This window comes from Xenopus tropicalis, chromosome 6 (assembly GCF_000004195.4).
Source record: "Xenopus tropicalis strain Nigerian chromosome 6, UCB_Xtro_10.0, whole genome shotgun sequence".
NCBI lineage: Eukaryota > Metazoa > Chordata > Amphibia > Anura > Pipidae > Xenopus > Xenopus tropicalis.
The window spans coordinates 99,663,804-99,684,134 of record NC_030682.2 but is presented as its reverse complement, the minus strand read 5'-3'; the positions used below and the strand labels follow the sequence as shown (position 1 = coordinate 99,684,134).

Below are 20,331 nucleotides of genomic sequence, written 5' to 3'. Positions count from 1 at the left end.
TTGTTGCGATCTAAGGTTTGAGATCTGAGACCACAGTTTGAATGATCTTTATTTATACATCTATCGTTAAAAAGCAGAAAGAAGTAGAACTAACCATGATTATACTTTCCTCTGCAACTATGACTATTAACTAGTTTTTTTTTTAACATTTGCTTAAATTTTTAAAACATTAGGAAATATTTTTTTCCTTAAAACTACTTCACGTAACATTTTTTTTAAACAAATGCTTTTGATGATAAGAGTCCATTTTAGTAATTTCCAGTGGAACTGACCCATCTATGCTCAGTTTGTGAGGACCTTGGGAGACAGTTCTAATGCACCATACCCTAAAAAGTGGTAAATATGACCTTTTTGACACACAAATATTGGAACTGCCATCTGTCTTCTGAGGTCTCCTGTCATCTCTTACAGTTACTAAACATAATGCAGCATCTTGCCTAAGCAATATATGATCTGTACCTAAACTTATTGTTAACACATAAGTGGTTTTAGTGTTTATGTTGATATCACAATTTGTATGCTTCTCGTTAACAGCACTGGCTAGCAGGTCAAGTACTGAAATTAAAGATACATTTGTCAGTGCAGATTTTTTTTAAATCTCTTCTTAAAAGGAACACAGGGATGCATTTCTATGCAATGTCCTTTAAAAAATGCACAGAATGCAGCAGATTGAACTTAACCCCAACACAGACAGGTTAATTGTACTACAGAAATGGAAATGCATAATTCCTAAACAACACATTTATAAAGTAACATTTAGCACACTGGGTTAAAACACTGAGCAGGTACAGATCTTGTGGCAATTACAAATCTTACTGAAATAAAAGCCAGAAACAGGAAGCCAAAAAACAGGTCCCTAAGGCAGGCATCTGTCTTAAATGATATCATTTGTCAAACTTCCAGCATCTTGTGGTTACAAACTAAAAAAGAAGTTCTGTGCTGTACTGGGGACATTACATTCTCATTAACCAGAATGTTCCTCAAGTACATAACTCAGGATTTCCATTTAATAGGAAGCAGCTACAATTCTTTCTACTTTGGTGTATACAATATAAATGTTGTGAACAATAATGATCTTTGGAACATGTGTTGCCCACTCTGGTATGTTCAGTATTCTAGCACCTGGACTGAATGGAATTAGTACATATAAAGGAAAAGGTGTTGTGTCTTCTTTAACAAAAATATACTTTGCTGACGTAGGCCTATTAGGCATTTTTGTAAATCCATACAAATAGCACAAGCTTCATAGCAAGCTATTTAGAATTCTGGCTTAGATTTTTTGGAGAAGAACATTACATTCCAATAGCACTTAAATGACATATTCAATAGTATAAGCCATGCAGAATGTGCAGAAAGTAGTACCTGGATCCAACTTGCACATGCATTTTACTTGAATTTCTTCATTATAAACATAAAATTCTGAACCTCTATTCTTCATTCACAAGCATTCTGATTAATTGGTATGATACCCACTAGTACAACATAAAAGGAACGGGAACAATGCAAGCGCCCTGTAAGTGACCCTTAACTCGGGTCAGTGGAAAGGCTATGCTATACAGAATTGAGAGAGCAATTTATCCATTAGGTCAGTACAGTGCAAGGGCTTTTTGAAAAAGACACTGACAACTGTGCTGACATATAGAGCTTCGTTCTTCAAAAAAAAAAAAAAAAAAAAAGACATTGCGATTGTAGAACAGAAATTAAATTTACCAATAAAAGTATTGCCTTATGCTATACATAGAAACATAAAATATAAAGCTCTCATATTCATGTCAGGTAACTGCTAACCCAGTTGCAGTTCAGAAGTCAAGATGTCAAGTAACCTTTCCATGTTATCCCATCAAAACACTATCATCTGTATTCTTTAAAGACTTTATTTGTTTAAAGGATCATATTTTCCCATTCACTGCAGCACACCTCCCAATACAATCATAGCTGGAGGGATGGATCAGTTAAATGTTAGTCTTTTATCTTTATTACCGGACTATAAAAATGAAAGGATCTGGGAGTTAGTTATGTTCATGGGATGCAATTTAGGCGGTAATGTACATATTGCCGTACTCCTCACAAAGTATTCCACATTTATACTGTATTTGCATGCTTAGTAGATGACTGTTTGTGACTCCCTCTCAGTTAAACAGAATAATGCGCTTTCTCAATTGTAGTGTATTTTATATCACAGAAAATAACTGTGATTTTGGTTTATATATTCAGATAATTTCTGTGCATGTTTGGATCAAATGTGTGATGTGTAGATGTGTGTGGAAAAGAGCAATGAATATTATAGTATATCCTTACTGTTTGACCCTTTAAAATAATGAAGACACAAAATGTTTCACATGAGGGTACTGCTCTGTTTCATAATTCAGAAGTGTCACAATGGCAATAACCTTCACTGCCATTTGTCTTTACTGCAATAGTGACACTTTGGCACGATCCATAATTTGGCAGCTATTTACCGTGACATTTTTCCTCTAGTTCAGCCATAACATTCACAGCAGCCATTATTTGGTTCCATTTACCATATAAATTGTATTGTTGCGCGTGCATGCAGGCAGCTACATTAGAAATCCAGAAATGAGTAAATCTTGCAAAACAGATATGAGCAGTCATTCAGCCGCTGTATACCTCAGCACATTGCATGGAACCAAAAATAAAGGATACTTGTTAAAGCTTATTAATTTGGAGTGGAAAGAGAAAGAAAGACCCTCTTTCCTTCTGTAAAAAGAAAATTTATAGATGACATTGTTGTTATACTTGGCTATGTTTCCTTTTAAAAATATCCTGGTATATGTCTGCCTTAATATGAACAGGCATTGCAGCATTCCAGCAGAACAATTAAATGTGAGGAATATCTGGGCCTCTGGGAAAAAAATAGTAAGCATGTGATCATGATCCAAAAGAAATTAGTGAAACCTGCTAGCATTTATTATTATAAGTAGGACTTTAAAATGATACCTTTTGCATGTGGTATTGCTAAGAGCCCTGGTGAAGTACTTCCTTCAAAGTTCCATATGTGGAATATTGCCTTTGTAGATCAATCTATTATTTTCTTGATTGGAAAAAAGCAATGTAAAAAATGATGTAACTGCAAGCAATGCAGAAAGTGAGGATTCAAAATAGGAGTCATGCTAAAGAAGAATTAATTAACGTTGGAGAATGTGATACTCCCATTATGTTTTTTTAGGCCTTATGTACATCTGTGTATGGGCTCCTACTACAACTACCTGACAATGAATAAATTGCATGCAACTTCATTTTAATAGGGCTTTCAATTGCATTAATGCAAGCAGAATTTTAAACAATGAGACAATTTCCAATGTAAAATCAGATCAGAATGGTTACATGGAAATCAATTTGCATCTGATTATATGTGACTACAGAGTGACACTAGGGATGCCATTCCTCGTTCTGCTAATCACATTGGACCAAAATGTGTACCAACTCCCTCTGAAAATGTTACCCAAGAGCAGACAGATGTAGGTTGCAATAGCAGGATTTGCCTAAATAAAACAGAGGCTCATATGCTTTCTGTGTAATCCATTTCTTGTATAACTACTATATTTCTACTTCTTACACTGTTGTATTGCATTGTTGTAGTGATGTTCTCAGCATCAAATTGTCATATTCAACAAATGTTATTGCTTTAGTGCATATTGTATCTAAAGGGTAGACATACAAATGTTTCTAGGGGTGCAAGAAGTAAGACTAAACAGAAAATAATATATTTTTCTATTGTCCACACATTTGATTAATGCAAGGGATATTGTTAAGGACACCAGCTGAAATGAACAAATGCAGTAAATATGATTATATAATAATAAATAAAACATTATTATTAATAACATTTACTGAACATAATTATTTAAGCAAGGAAAAAAAGCAAATCTTTTTCACTATTAAAATAACAGATCAGTGGGATATACTGTGCTAAAATAATATAATACAGTAAAAATGTAACCCCTTATCATAAAAAATAAAGATGTTAAGGTTATTAAGGAGTATCATGAACGTACATGGCCATATGACACAAATGGCATTACTAAGTGCGCCCTTTACAAGGATATATTTTACATAGAATATTTTTATATTACTACAAGAGAATAACAATATAAATATGAAACTGCGTCATGAACATTGCAAGGGCCAGTGTAGTTTTTCAAGTTCTGCACTCATGTGCTGAACACAATCTGTGACCCCAGTTGATTTAAAAAAATAGTTTTCAGCATTTTGAATTAATTTTAATAGTTTAGCGCTTGAGCTGATTCAACTGCAATGCAATGCATACACAGTTTCTAAAAGAAAATGCAAGAATATTTTTGTGTTTTGTCATAGCTATCCAAAAATACGAAGGAACTTTGCCATAGGCCAATTAACATAACAAAAGAAATCTTCATTAACTTCTATAGCTTTATAGATAGCTAAATAGATCAGTATTTTGAATCATGCAACAGAAGCACAGCATACAGCAAGGGATAACATACAGTGACAGAGCAGGGACATATACAAATAAGAATTGAATTTACCATTGCAAAATACTAAATTATGTTTTATAAAGGGTATTATGCCCATATATGGACATAAAATCCCTGTTTTACTAAAATGGGAGGGCATTGCTTGGTAGCTTAATGTACAGAATGTCTTAATGTTCTATATATAATAATAATGGGTCAGTGCAGAGGATCTCTTGTTGTTGTTTATATGTATTTTGCTGTCACAGCCATATTGCACCCATGCCTAATGGTTTAAAATTTAGTGGCGAGCACAACTTCCCCTTTTTTTGTTCTGTCCTTATATGTATAAGAACATGGCCTTTAGCTCTGCAAATGTATATGCTGTCAGAATTGTCCTATTCTTGACTACAATAAATGATTATATTGTTTACTTTTATGTAGGAAGCTTCTTTTCTCCAAATGCACCTGCACATTGTTCTTAATATGGAATCTTGCACTGAAGTGCATTCAAGAATTTTTAAAAACTGCAATAATACACCTGTTCCAACCAATGCTTTAAGAAGGGACATCTGGTTGTTTCAATAGGATAGCACAAAAAACGCTGCATATAAAAAGGGGGGCCTGGGGACAAAATTGGGGTGATTTGGTAAAATGTACAAACAGGTCCAGTTTATAACAACCAACAAACAGGTATGATTAACTGGTCACCTATTTAAAATAAAAGATTTTATCAGTTGCTATAGGTCATTGCACCTGGGCAAACTTTGTACCACAAATTACATATGAGGGTAGGTGTTCTTGTTCAAAATTCCTTATAATACACAGTGTCATGCAAACATTAACCCTATAAATTATGTCCTTATAAACACTGATATAAAATCAGTTATTAAAGCTTAGATACGTCACTTGTGTTACACAACTCACTGAAACTTACGTACTGTAAGAAATAATATACACCTACTTTTAAATATGAGGATATTGTTTTTCTGCATGATCTATCGAGTTTCCCACCCAGAGGATGTACTTGTGTGCCTATACCTCATATAAGTCATATAAGAACTGATATGGCTCTACTTTCTGTTTCCCCCATTAGTTTTCGGACCATGCTTCCCTCTTCTTGAGTCTATATGCCTCTTATAAATATTGGGCTGATCGATTGTTTAACCCTTAAACCAAACAAGTGAAATACATTAACGGGGACACATGAAGTGTGCCAGTGTGGTCCTCCATGGTCACTGACCTCACTGACTTAAATATTTACAACTTACAACAGTTGGTACATGACTAAGAAGATTTTCATTCATCCAAGTCATGGTATATCTAGATATAACAGTTGGTACATTTCCGCATAATTATTTGTAGATGCTTCCACCTTATACAAACAACTGTAACTTTCTCACACCTGCCAATCCTGTTCAACTTAGTGATCCAAGCTCAATTTTAGAGTTCATACACAAGGCCACAAAAATAGCTATTTTAAATTAAATGTGCAGGTCCTTGTACAGTATCAAACATACACTTCTAGCAGGCATGTGGTCATCCAAGCAAACAAGTCTAGAAATTGCTTTATCTCTGACTATATAATGTTAAATTCCAGAAATTTTACTACCAAATAAGAATGATAACTACTGCAAGCAAAACCATTAAAATAAACTTTTATTTCTATAATATATACTTTTATTGCATCAATCTCAACTTTATTTTTTGTCTTAACTCAAATGCCATAAAATAGATTGCAACTATATGGAATTACCAAGAGAACGTGGACTCCTGTAAGTTATTATCAATACTAAATAGCCAAATTCCAAAAGGGACATAGGTAGCAGAACAGAAAAAATGTAAGTATTAACATACATACATACATATAGTATGCTCCAATTGTTGCTTAGAAATGTGACCCTTCAGCTCAATTTAATTCCCCAAATTAAGAAAAGATAGAGCCACAAAAAGGCTTGGACTGCATTGTATTTAAGGCTTCTGAAGATGAAGTGGTAGTTCGCTTTCACAAAACTTTTTCTTATAACTTACACAGCTTCTCCAGCAATGAGGCATGTTAAGGACCCTGCCTTAGACAGCAGGGTGCGGCAGGTTACCAAGGGTGGCAAAAATAATATAATACTGGGTCTCAATCTGTAGCTTAAATGAGATATGACACTTTCCACATGTAGCAGGTAAGTGTCAGTTTTCCATAAATAAACTATTCCGCACTAATATGACATCTCTTGTCTTCCCACAACTACCCTTATTAAAGTACGTCGCTTGCTCTCCTAATTATACCAGGAGTTGGTGGAAAGGGGCAAGGCTTATCCAAATAGGCTAGGGCACTGTTTATATTTGCCCTTAGCCCTGCCACTATGCCTGCTGTCAACTCCCAACAAGACGCTGCCGGGAGCTTAGGACTAAAACAAGCTTGCTTGGGTAGGGGCTGAAGCTACTGAAAAATCAAATATGGTACCAAATGATAGCAAGTAAGAGTCAGTGATCAGGCTTAGTGAGCTGCTACTGCAGAAGAAGGTAACGGCCTAAGATTTCCATTTACATGGAATACCCAGCTGCAACCCATTCTTTTCTTGAGCTGCTATTCAAACTAATTCTTTTCAAAACTTAAAATTTGAGCAAAATGGCAAACAATAAAAACAGAAAGCAACCGAAAATCTATAATTTGTAGTATACTGTGAGAGTACAGTAAGTTTTGTGAGCGAGAGCTAACCCATAAACTATCAAATCCAGCAAGCCTATGCCCTTGAAATGAAACAGCTATTTTAACAATGAAAACATTTTACCAACACCTTGATAGTGTTTTTAATATACTATCCATTAGGAACAACATGTTTTAGAAATTCTCAGGCAGAAAGCACCAGTTTCTCTTGTGATTTATTTCATTGTTCTGTTTTTACAGCTTGCTGTTGACAGGGTGAGGTAATTCCACTACAATTTTTCCTATGTTTTTCCCTGTATACATATAATCTACTGCACGGAATATAGATTCCAGGCCGATGAACCTGCCTTCCGGTGACTGTTCTCCATAGTCCACTTCGCAAATCAGTTCCCCATTTTGGTATAGTTTTAGTAGAGACATTATTGCTTCTTTGTATTCAGATAAGTAATGGTTCAGGAAAAATCCATGGATGCTGGCAGACTTTTTTAGTAAGACTGCAGGTAATGCTCCTGCTTTAATTGGCAAAAGACCTTGAGATGTCTGGTAGCCAGAAATAAAGCCAATGATTATAAGGCGACCTTTTGTAGACAAACGATTGACTGATATATCAAACATTTCTCCACCAACAGATTCATACACAACATCTAAACCATCAGGAAACTGATTCTTCAGTACTGAGCCAATATTTTCAGTTTTATAATTGATTGGACAGTCACAGCCAATTGATTTGAGAAAACCAGCCTTTTCATCTGAGGAACAAGTCCCAATCACATAGCATTTAGATTTCTTTGCAAGTTGCACTGCAAACTGGCCTGTGCCACCAGCTGCTGCAGTTACCAAAACCTTTTTTCCTTCAGATAACTGTCCCATCTCCTTGAGGCTGATGTAAGCTGTTGTACCACTAATAAGGAGGGTTAAGTATTCTGGTTTTACTGAGGGTACTGGGACTGCTACTTTAGCAGGTACAACAGTATATTCAGCAAATGATCCACCTTTAACATAGGCTACTGTTTGGCCAACAGTGTATGTTTTACTAGCACTAAGGCCCAAAGCTACAACTTCCCCAATGCCTTCAAATCCAGCATCAAATGGAGGTTTTGTTGAGATGTCATATCGTCCGGAGGAGTAGTTTATATCCGATGCGTTGATTCCAACAAAGCTGAAAAAAAAAGACAAATCGTGAACTGGTGCTTTGTTAAACGTACAAATAAATATATATTCAATTTCATAAGGTATTTAAATCATGAAATGAATTAGGGAATTGACTGAGTGCATGACTTCATCTCTGTGATTTTGTGAACTAAGTGTAATCTTGGACGTCTCACACATCAGTAATTGTGGGCCAAGCCTTATTGCCATATATATACACAACAGACAGAATACACAATTTCCAGCCTCACCCAGATAGCTATATAGTGAAGAAGATACTAAAAAAAGAAGTCTACAGCAAGGAACATTAGAAATTGTAATTCAATGTAGATAGATGATGATAGATAGATAGATAGATAGATAGATAGATAGCACATGTGCAACTAAATTTCTTACAGTCAAACATAACTAGGAACAAGTTAGCATTAAAATGTTAGTAGTTGCCATTTACTGAAACATTTTCTGTAGAAGTGCAACATATTCACATAGTTCACTAAGATGGCACAGAATGAATAGTTTAATAAATGTATCAGTTTTCCTACAGTTTCCTGTGTATTTAACCAAAATTCCATTTATTTGCAGCAGCACAGAAATTATGACAAAAAATGACATCCTTAAAATATCTTGCCCGGATTTGCCCCTGCCAGCATAAATAAGAAGGCAAAATGGTCTTCACCGGGGAGTTTCATAAACTGATGAACCGCAGCGATGGTGCCAGGTGCTGTTGCCCTGCTCTTCTTATTATACCAAGGGCTGGTGTAAGACTGACTCATTTGTACATCAGAATTCCACTGCTACCTATGCAAAAATATTTCTGCACACTGAAAGTGTTGGCAGCAACATTAAGGTATGCTTCAAACACTAAAAAATTACAATGGTCTTCATTCAGTTGTGCGTATGCTTCAAACACTAAAAAATACAATGGTCTTCATTCAGTTGTGCATTGTTAGAAAAGCTCACAGAATCTCTTTTTTGCCTTCTTTCCACTAGTGACTAGTACTTAGTAGCTGTGATTACACTGCACTGCACGAGGTCACTTGCAAAATGTACTAAACTTGTTGATGTTTTGGAGGGACATAATATGAAGAATATGGTGGAAAACCATAAGCAACAACTGCATGAGCTCTGTATGTGCGACAGAAATCAATGCTGATTTTTTTTCTTAAGCTGAAAAACTGAAAACTGACTTGATATTAACTAAAGTTACAGACATCTGCTTATGGTGTCAACCACAATAACCTGTTTACACTCCATTATAAATGAAAAAAACTACCATTTTGTAACGTATTGGTGTATCTATATGCAGCAGCAAAACTGTCATTTTTTTCTTTACCTTTATTTACTCTACAAAAAATAGAGATAGAGACAATTTCTGCAAGATCTGCTAACAGTGCCCCCCCCTCCGCTATGTGCAGCTGGCACGTTTTAGCCTTCTTCAACTTCACCCTCCCCAACAGTGTTGCACAGTATCCGGTGTCAGCAGCATCGTGCATTGTGCAACTGGCTGCATGTGGTCAGACTATCTTGTAAGTACAGTCTTTCCAGAACTCAGGAATCTAACAAGATTCCAGCGGGTATCCTGTTATGTCAGTTCACTATATTAAATATCACATGCCCACCACAATGTGAATTGCTAGCAGTGGACTAAAACAAAAAAAAGCATTTTTTACTGAGCCCTATTTTTACTAAATAGTTATTGCCAGATTAACACCTCTAAACATCAGAATAAAAGGAAGCAGTTATGGGCCCTTTGCACATTATTTGACCTTTAAATGAAAAAAAAAAAGAAGGCACAAGCTAAGTGGTGCTAAAGCTTTAAATATCCAAAAGCATTTGAGATGGAATCTACCCTAATTTACACTGTCAATAGGCATGTGCTACTTGTAACATATTAGCAACAGTACATATTCTTGCATGAACAAAAACTTGAGAATGGCCATGTGATAAAATAAAGAGATAGTGTTTCAGGTTATTTAGTTTCACTCTCATAATTAGTGAGAAAAAATAAAAAGCTTACAGAAAAGAAAGCAGTGTAGAATGAGTAAAATCAGTTTTAAAAACAGTGAGAGGACCATGTGATGCTTGCAATAAATAGATGCAATAAAAAAGAATATATAATATATGCACCTAGTATATGAGTGTTTGCACCTAACTGCTCATGATTCACATATACAGCATCACATTTATTCTTATACCATTTCCAATTCAGCACTTTAGGTTCAGCAGAGGCGATTTTAGACATGGGTGTTACATTCATGTAGACTGCCACTACTGTTCTGTTTCAATATCATAAATGTTACTTTAAGTTACAATAGTTACAATACAGACAAGACACAGAATGAGTTTTGTTACAAGTTACTGTACAGCATGTAGGACTAAGCCCAGCACACAAATAGTCCCGGTGCTTGAAGGTCAGTAAAGTGCTCATAGTTCGCGCAAGGAGAGCGCAACGAGCGCAATGGAATCAGTTCCAGGCTCCCTGGTAGGAAAGCTCTGCTGACACACTCATTCCTCAATGGGCTCCGGGGCTGTGGTATATACAAAGCCAGGGCTGGAAGAACTTCACTCCTCACACTGCCCCTGGAAAGGAGGAGAGGCCGGACAACTGCACATTAACCCGTGCAAAGGTACATGTGTTACAAAACAAACTGCAGGCAACTTCACTTGCAAAAGTGGTTAATAGCTGGGGAATAATAATAATAAATCAGAGCCTTATATCCCCACCTTTTCATGGGGGTAACATGCACCTTTCTCTTCATGAGAAAGTTCAATTTTACTCATAATTGGCCTCCCCATGGGATGAAGTTGACCCTGTAATTGCCAAGAAGGCTGGAGATGAATGCACAGGGACCGTAATTAAAGAAATTGGCTATGGGGATAGTAAAGTGTTAAGTGAACGTCTGGGATTTTGCTAGATAATATCAGTTGGGCTCAGAACAGCAAGGGCATATTTCTGGTAGAAGGCGCCCAGTAACCCCTAACAAAAGCGCAATGTGGGGCGAACCGATCATTAGAGGATTACGCCCGTCGCGCATAACTCGGCAAAATTGCAACGCCGGCTGATTTCTATAGAAATTCATTCTTTCTTCATGGGTAACAGACAAAGTGTTTTAGGGATCAAGTGATGCCAGGCAGAATCACACAAGTGCTAATCCTCTGCCACTTAATACTCCTCACATCCTGTACACGGTGGGCAAATCCCACCCAACCCTTGGGCCAGTCCCTTCATACCATTCCCAAATATACTGCTGTTGGCAATAAAGTCTGTTTTCTCACTGGCATGGGCGATGCATGGCACGTACTATATATATATTTATAAACTCTATTCTAACCCTTGTTACGTTTAAAAACAGAAGTTTGTATTCAAACCAATATTATAAAAATCGTTACACTAAAAGAATCATTGCCTGTTTGCAGCATTTAAAATCTGGTACATTTCTATCTGTAAGAAATAATTTCGCGTCACACTCGGTGCCTGCTCGCCAGAATTGACTACAAATCTTCAGTTCGCTCCCGAATCACAAAGTGCAAATAACGAATTTCTTGCCAGCAAAAATCACTAGCTCGAAACCCATAAATACATACACACAAAATAAATATATGTGCAAAATGCAAAAGAAATTATTATGGCTGTAAATTGTGAAACACGGGAACCCCCTATACGCGCTGCATTTTCCCTGAAAAATATTCATAGTAAATAAGTATAAATGATTATCTTTAGGGGCACAGAGGGAATACAAGCATTGTATAGACTAAATGGACTTTATACACGTAAGGTGGCCATACATGTTAAGTTTTTTTTTTAATCTTTCTAGATCCCTAGATAATTGCATTTTCCAGTGCCTGGTACACTTGGCAGAGTTTGCCCCAGCCTAGGTTAAATAAAGCAACAGTTACAATTATTGGGGAAGAGAAATCTATACAAACAGAAATGCTAAAACTCATATAAAAGTAATTTCCAATCGCTGTTCTCCTTAAATTTACATGCAGATTTAGTTCATTTTAGTCATCCTGCAGGTGAGCTAAATGGACTAGAGAAACATGCTTACGGAATAAGTTAGTCAAAACCAAATGCAATGATATGACATAAGTATATTTTTTAAATATTCCATGAAAATGGAATGGAAAAAGCAACAGGACAATATGCAAAAGAGTAAATCAGAAATCTGTCTCAAGCTGAATTCAAGATATTTAATTCAAATAAAAAGAAAAAACCAAGTTTTCTGGCATCTCATAAAATGTTTTATCTTTCGGTATATTATTGTATCGATAGATTTAGACTGAAGTTAATGTATAATTACTGCGGTTGGTGAAAGAAGAATTTCTATGGAAGCCTATGGCTGCTAAGTAGCTCTGTTTATACTGGGAATTATAGAACAGGACCTGCTGAGGCAATGGATTTGATTTTTTTTTTACTTCCCTAGCAGCTTTATACAGGGTCTGTCTACCCCACGTTACAAAAAAATACTGTGAGTTTCCAGGGTGTAACCATTTGAGTTGCTTAGAAAGGGATGCCACACCTACTTTTTTGGAAGGGGGGCATTATTTGTGCTCTAACGTCTGTTATTTCAACTTTGATTAAATATACAAACTTTAAGGTATCATTACAAAGTATGTTTATGTTTACACAACAAATGACAAATAAATGCCATTATAAAGAAAGAAACCCAAGACAGTAGGATATTGTGAAAGCACAGGGTTAAGCATTATTGGTTATCTTCCATGGACTGGAAATTAAGCAACAAACTATATACATTAGAGTGGTAAGGCCTACAGCCAATAAGAGTGGTATAATGGCAGCAATATTTTCCAGTTGGCTTTTCATTAATACAAGTTGTACTCATAAAGGAGACACTTATATAAAACACTTGATTTTAAAAAAAGGCATTAAAGTGGCATGCACTTTACTGAAATGACCATTCTACAGAACTGTAACAGAGTGGAAAACTGAGGAGAAGGTTAAAGGGCAAGATAACAGACTGTGTGGTCAGGTCTTGCTTAGTTCAAGGGGGCTGCCTGTAGGTCACGTCTCTCTGGGGTGAGAAGGCGATAATCGGTATGATAGAGAGAGTGGGATCTGCGACAGCAAGACAAGTAGACCTGTCGCAGCACAGTGCGCGCAGCGATTCCCCTCGCTGTTGATTCGGTGCTTCCTAGGGTCAGTGACGTGTAGAGAGAGATCGCTCGCACTCTGATGGATGAGCGCACATCACTCTCTTTGGGGCTCCACAAGCAACTCGCCTCCCTGGCACCGCCCTTCCTGCTGCTGCTGGGCATCCTATTCCTGCAAGGCAGGTGAGTAAACAGGTGCGCCTCATGGGGCAGTGGGGAGCAGCAGTTACATTCACAAAGTGCGAGAATCGCAGGGACCGACAGAGATGGGCGATCTTTGCAACACACTGCAAGAGTAGAATTAAGCACTGACGCCAGATGGCAGCTGCTACAACTTATTTTAGGATCCCAGCAACAAAATAGGTGAATGGCTCTCTGTTGGACTCCCAACGAAGAGATATGGGGCTCAGACTTTTTGTACTGGGTATGGAAGGCGCTATGCCGGTTAACAGAGCGCACATAGCAGCTTACTGGCATTTCAACAAGTGGTATAAGGCTGTAGGAACAGGCGATGCTTTTTGGGAAAACTTCCTATGACTTTGGCATGTGGGAGCTGAAGTTCAGTGCGGCAGAAGGGACTGCTTAGCTTTATGTAGGAATGACAGAGGCTATATAAGCGCCAGGCTCTGAGGAATGAGCAGGGGAAGGGAGTGGGCTGCTGGGGGCGTGTCAGGGCAGGTATGTGAGGGACACATAGGGGGGCACTCTGTGGCACAAGTATAGTAACATGATTGGCTTGCTCACCGGTTCCTGACGAGGAGCTCTCCGTCCCCTGGCACTGGCACCGGGGCGTTGGGAATGAGAGTAACAGCCTGCCTGAAGTTAGGGCTGAGCTGGGTAACAAGCAGCTTTTTCATGGAGCTGGGGATGTTAGAGCCGTGGAAATCCACAAAGTGGTGTGAGTAGGACATATCCACGATAGGCCGAGCCCTACAGCAAGGAGACACCGCCACAGGCCACGGTCTGTACCAGCAGCCAAGGCGCCGCACCGAGCCTGCCCCGATCCGCAGAGAGCCCATGCTGGAAGCGCCGCTGCACTTTGCACTTTCTCTGTTCCGGAGCGGCCCGCCTCCTCCTCCTCCTCAGCACACACAGGCCGGCGCCGAGCCTGCTGCTGCCCAGGCACAGGAAACACAGTGTTGCGAGAGCAAGAAATAATTAGGCGGGTCTCCCCATGCAAAACTGACACAGCCTCCCTCCCACTCTCTCTCCCTCCTAAACTATCAGCCGCACAGAAAGTGGGAACGAAAGAATCCAGTAGCAGATAGGTACACAGCCGCCCCCCATGAAACGGGGAGAAAGTTCACTCTATCCGTCCCCAGCGGGCAGGGGCATAGTTCAACAAGCACCACATGGCATGTCCCACTCTCATGTTTATACATATAATGCACACGGGGAGTTATGATTACTGTGTGTGAGATAGCGCCACATTACTAGCGGCTCCTAATCTCGCCGAACCACAAGTCCAAGCACAAATGCATGGATGCTGGGAATTGTAGTGCAGCTACAGAGAGTCTGTGTGTGGTGCGTAAAGGCCTCTGTTACCAATTACCCAAGTGGACTTTGTTATGTGGGCATGTCGGACTGTAGCAACCCTCAAAGAGGGGAGGGGATTTCTTAGGAAGCGACCCTCAGATTTAGTCGCCAAACCCCACACAGGTGACTAGGTACATAAGGTCATTGCATATAAAGGATCCTGTTACATTAACGGTGCCCAAGAAGCAATTGCCTGCTCAGGTCCCGCCCCTTCCCGTGCGAACTGTTCACTTCCATGGCAAGGTGATACGAATCAACCCCGAGCCGCCGGCAGCTGCTAGGGGGAAGCCTTTCGTGTGGGGAGGTAGCGGCTGGGAAAAACTCGTTACATCAAAGAGAAACCTGTTGTGAGGCAGGGGGCACCGTCCCGGGCAATGAATGCGGAAGTAGGCGGCTACATGGGATGGAAGGGTTGTGTCACAGACAAATTCACCCCCACAACATTCACTGCGCCTCCAATGCCGGCCAAGAAAGTCTCTTTGGCAAAGCCTAGTTCGTGCCTTGATCTTTTAGCCGTTTGCTGTATCAGTATTGTTATATGTGCAGTACTCGAATCCCCTGCTCAATAGAACGGCTGATTCCTTGTCAGCTCTCAACCCCATTTGCAATCAGTGCGTGGGTACCCAAGGGCATCTTTATAAGAGAAGGGTGCATCCCACCCAGCACCACATGCGTCCTCTGTTCTGTTGCTCATTATGGGGAAAGGCTGAGTTGTGTTTGTGCAACTTTTAAGCAGGTGCAAAATAGCAAGTTGTTCTGCACATGCTGTTTGTATTTTGTCCTTTTAGTGTGCACCAAGCAAGCTAGCTCTCTTACATGAAATATTACAGTATGACATCACTAGTCCTTTTTAGTCGCTGCATCTACATCATTAATGAGCACATACAATATATGTTGTGTAGAAGATTCTATCATTAGGTGAGGTTGCCAAACAAACACATTTTTCCTCCTATATGCCCAGCAAAGGCAATATCATTCTAATCCGGTCATTTGGCTTTAGGGCGAAACAATCTCATTACAGTGAAGGGGATAGGAGCTGTCAGAGCAAGTACCGCATCAATAAGGCGAAGCAGTCCTTGACCCAACTGGAAAATAAAGCCTACCCAATTGACAAATGTGCCCTTTTCTGGCCAATATCAGATGGGTAGGACTGTCAGAGGACCCCATACATGGGCAGATAATCTGCCGAATCAATCTAAAGGACCCCAATTGGCTGCTTAAATCTGCTCATGTATGGCCACCTTAAACTTTGGCAAACGAGCGGATCTTCTCCCAATATCCCCACCTGAGGTGGGCAATATTGAGTTAATACGAAATTAAACCAACAGGCATAGGTGCTGCCGAACCGTCTAAAGGACCCTAATTGGCAGCTAAAATCTGCCCTTGTATGGCCACCTTTAGTCCAGGGCTGTCAAACTGAAGGGTTGTGGGCTGGATACTCCAAATGTATAGCCCCTTACATGCTCACAGTTTTCTGAGTATCAAATCACTCATAATAATTCATCCACCACACACAAGATACATCATACCAGCGCTGCTTACATAAGTAGTGCTTCATATATAAAACTATATATACATGTATACAATTGGCCCATGGCATGAAAACCTAAGACACTGGTCTAGTTCATACTGGAAATATCTTAAAGGAACAGTAACACCAAAAAATGAAAGTGTATAAAACTAACTAAAATATAATGTGCTGCTGCCCTGCACTGGTAAAAGTTGTGTGTTTACTTCAGAAAGTCTACTATAATTTATATAAATAAGCTGCTATGTAGCCATGGGGGCAGCCATTCAAAGAAGAAAAGGCACAGGCACATAGCAGATAACAGATAAAACACCATTGTATTCTACAGAGCTTATCTGTTATCTGCTATGTAACCTGTGCCTTTTCTCCTTTTTTCCAGCTTGAATGGCTGCCTCCGTGGCTACACAGCAGCTTATTATATAAACTATAGTAGTGTTACTGTAGCAAACACACCAGTTTTACCAGTGCAGGGCAACAATGCATTATATTTTTATTACTTTAAAGCTCTTTCATTTTTTGGTGTTACTGTTCCTTTAAGATGATGCAGCTGGAAGGGCACATTCACATGTTGGAATGAGTGCAGTGTAGATTGGATGGAATTGCTACAACTGTTATGGCGGCACTCACATCCATTGAAAAATGTAAGCACTTGCATTAAAATTACAGTACAGTCAGCTGATTCAGTTGCTTTGGGACTGAAGTCGGTAGTGTGAACGAGCCACAGTTTTACTGCTTCTTGTAATATGGAAATAGGAAACATTTCCAAAGGACTTGCCTGATTTATAGCTGTGCTGTTTTGATGGATTTTGACTAAGGACACTGGAGGAAAATGGTGTTGCAGTTAAACTCTTTACAAGAAACATGCAATGCTGCAACATCCTGCAACCAAATAAATTACAGACCAGTGTGTGACCTAACCAACAAAAAACAATCCAATCCAATGTTTTTCACTTTTAGGGCTATGAAAGAATGGTCATGTCACCATTTACAGCCTAAATGTAAGGTAAGATACCATAGACAGTTGCTATTTAGTTGTGTGGTTGGGGCAGTTTGGGCCTCTGTGTAATTGAAATGCCATGTCCTATTTTGAATCACAGTCCAGGCCTGGGTGACAGGAGCAAGGTGTGTCTCTTAACAGTAGCTTAGGATATATTTCAGAACCCAGTAGTTGTGCCAGATGCAGACTTTGCCCAGGGCAGGTATGAAGGTTAGCATCTCTTTAAGCTGCAATACCCAATGAAAACCATACTGCCTGTGCTAGTCACCCATGAGTGCCTACCAAACAAAGAAAAAATGTAGGGGAGAAAACTGGGCACAGGACAAAATGCATCTGCATTTGGAACATTTGATTTTCAGGCTTGCTACTTTTAAAAAGTAGTTCCACTGCTAAAAGTCTTAGGACAAATCTCCCTTGTCGCAGGCGACTAATCTCCCCGAAATGCCATCCCACCGGCAAAAATGTAAATTGCCGGTGGGATGACATAAGCAGCGCCACGATTTCCCCGAAATCGCAGAAGTTTCCTCTCAAGGCAATCGCGGCACCACGTATGCCATCCGACTGCCGATTTACATTGTCGCAGGCGAATAATCTCCCTGTGTGCCAGAGCCCTTAATGGTTGAAATGCGTTTGGATCATGTTTTATAACAGTCATTTTTGATCAATTTTTTTTGTAACATTCAGAGTGCCTTACATTTTGCTCTACCTGCAACTGAGATCTCAGGTCCAGGAAGTGAAATTATACAAAAGTTGACAATATGAGCTTGTACTTACTTTACTGGGCTTATTACTTTCCTGCTTTGGAACAATTGTCCACAAACCCAACTGGTTAGATTTAGATTTGCCCTACTGGCCACATTTTTTCCTGTGGTTTCCTTTGCTTTGAAAGCCCCAGCATGCAAGGGAAGATTTTTGAATGACACAACTTGCTTAAAGGGGAACTTCACCTAAAAACTGTTTCTGTTTTCATCATGAAAGAAAATATTTTATCCCTTTCAGTTCTCTGCACTCACTCTTTGTTCTGACTCTTGAAACAATGTAGCAGAATGACATTTTCTTTCATTACACATAAACAGTTTTGGCAGACATCCTCGTTAAATAAAATTATCCATTTTCAAAAGTGAAAACAAAGTGTTGCCAGATTCATACATAGCATATGAACAAGTTTAGCAATATCCGTATAAATTGGGAGAGGGCAAGAGCTTTCCAACTTGCCACCAGTTCGTAAAGGGACAGGGCATAAATAAGAAAGAGAAGTATTATAATGAGTTATTTGAAGCACATACAGACTGATAGATGAAACCCCTTTTAAAGGCTGTCACGTTTAAAGCGGCCAAGGGAGGGAGAGAAAGAAGCAGCCAGGGTATAAAATGAAAACAAAGCCATTAAATAGATTGACAGGTGTGGTTTGTGTGAGATCTCTATGAAAGTGTCAGGGTGACGTTGGCAGCAGGAGGAGGAGTAACGAAGTGAAGCAGGAAAAGCAGCTCGATGTGTCTGTCTATCAGTTGAGACTGTCTGAGAAGCCCTGGGATCTGAATGTCTTGTTATATGACACTGAGAAAAAAAAGGAGAGAGGGGACGCTGGATCTCCTCCTTTCCCTGGAGTTCAGAGACACTCTGGGATTTTCTTCTCCCCTTCAAGGTGGGCAAAATCCAAGCTTTTGCGCGCAAACTGCTCCACTAATCCCCAGCAGCTTCTGAATGTGTTCCTTTGCTTTCTGTTGCAGATCGAGATAACTCTGTCATTCTGTAGGATGCCTTCCAGCTGACAGCGTGCTCCTGTAGCGATGGTGTGGGCAGGAGAGAGCCAGCAAAGTGCTGCCCAGAGATGCTAGTCCGTGGCACAGGCTGCTCTTGTCCCGAATAAGGGCATCCCCGCTGTGCCATCACTGGCAGAGGAGGAAAGGAGGCGCCGCGATCGATCAGCTGCCGAAAAGAGATGGAGCAGAAATGATCGCTGCCCTCACCAGAAAATCCCAAGCCGCCAGCAGTTGAAAGGGAGGAAAAGTTGCTGCTTGTGAGACTCTTCTTTGATGTTGGAGAAAGGGCTGTAGGGGGAGTGACTGCGCTTTCCCCGAGCCACCGACACAACTGTATGAATAGGACACATCCACAATCCGGCCGGGGAGCGGGGGATTGGACCGATCCGAGCCGGCCTTCGCATTTCGCTTTTCTCCATTCGGAAAGCTAATAAGCATATTGTGGGGAGCAGCGACAAACCCGAGCGGCTGCGGGCACCAATCTGCCCAAAGAACAAGGAACTTGCCCGGAGAAGGCAGTGCGTGTGGCGGCGCCTGTCCGGGAGTGGGCTGCTCTCCTAGCGGCACCGACACAGCTTGCTCACATCTGCCGCCTCTGCCTCATACCAGCCGCAAGAAAAGTTCTCTTCTTTATCTACCCGAGCCGGCCTTCCAGCGCTCTCATCTCTTTTTATTTGATCCTTTTCCTATCTTGTATCCTGCATGAACAGAGAGGGATTGGAGAAGCCCTGCGGAAGCCCCCCAGCTGTGCCAGCAGGATGCCTAGGAGAAAACAGCAAGCCCCCCGGCGCTCTGCAGGTACTATGACCCTTACCCCTCACTCACAACCCCTATTCCCACCCCTCCCTGCATCATACTCATAAACAAATATGCCAGGCTAGTGCCACAGGCTGGAGGATTAAGGGGTGTAGTTGCCAGAATAACAAACAACTTGCTACTTTGTAGTACTTTTATCTTGTTAAGTGATACAGTCAGGACAAGGGACATCCCCATTGCTTGGAGGGCAACTAAATCTGCCTGAAGAACTTTGGCTTGTTTTATCCAGTGCATGTCACCCCATATCTATATAGGGGACAGAGGATTCATATGTTCAGTCTTCTACAAGGTACATGTACTGTAGGTTTGTCAAGAGT

The 20,331-nt window shown here is 40.0% G+C and overlaps 2 protein-coding genes across 3 annotated transcripts in view; one reads left to right on the top strand and one right to left on the bottom strand.

Annotated features, from left to right (window-relative positions):
• Window positions 1–6,093: 6,093 nt before the first annotated feature.
• Window positions 6,094–14,493, bottom strand: zadh2 (zinc binding alcohol dehydrogenase domain containing 2; the record flags this gene model as incomplete). Its single annotated transcript, NM_001011370.1, is given in 3 exon segments — window positions 6,094–6,421; window positions 6,422–8,272; window positions 14,119–14,493. Coding segments are annotated over 2 exon segments (1,200 nt in total).
• Window positions 14,494–18,038: 3,545 nt separating this feature from the next.
• tshz1 (teashirt zinc finger homeobox 1) overlaps window positions 18,039–20,331 on the top strand; it is a 64,959-nt gene continuing 62,666 nt past the window's right edge. The window contains exons 1-2 of one of the 2 annotated variants that reach the window (XM_004915263.4): window positions 18,039–19,080; window positions 19,166–19,996. In XM_004915263.4, the coding sequence (XP_004915320.1) occupies window positions 19,957–19,996 (40 nt within the window). In that variant the 5' untranslated portion in view covers window positions 18,039–19,080; window positions 19,166–19,956. Of the gene's footprint in view, window positions 19,997–20,331 lie in introns of both variants that reach the window. The other variant, XM_004915262.4, reaches the window with a different exon arrangement.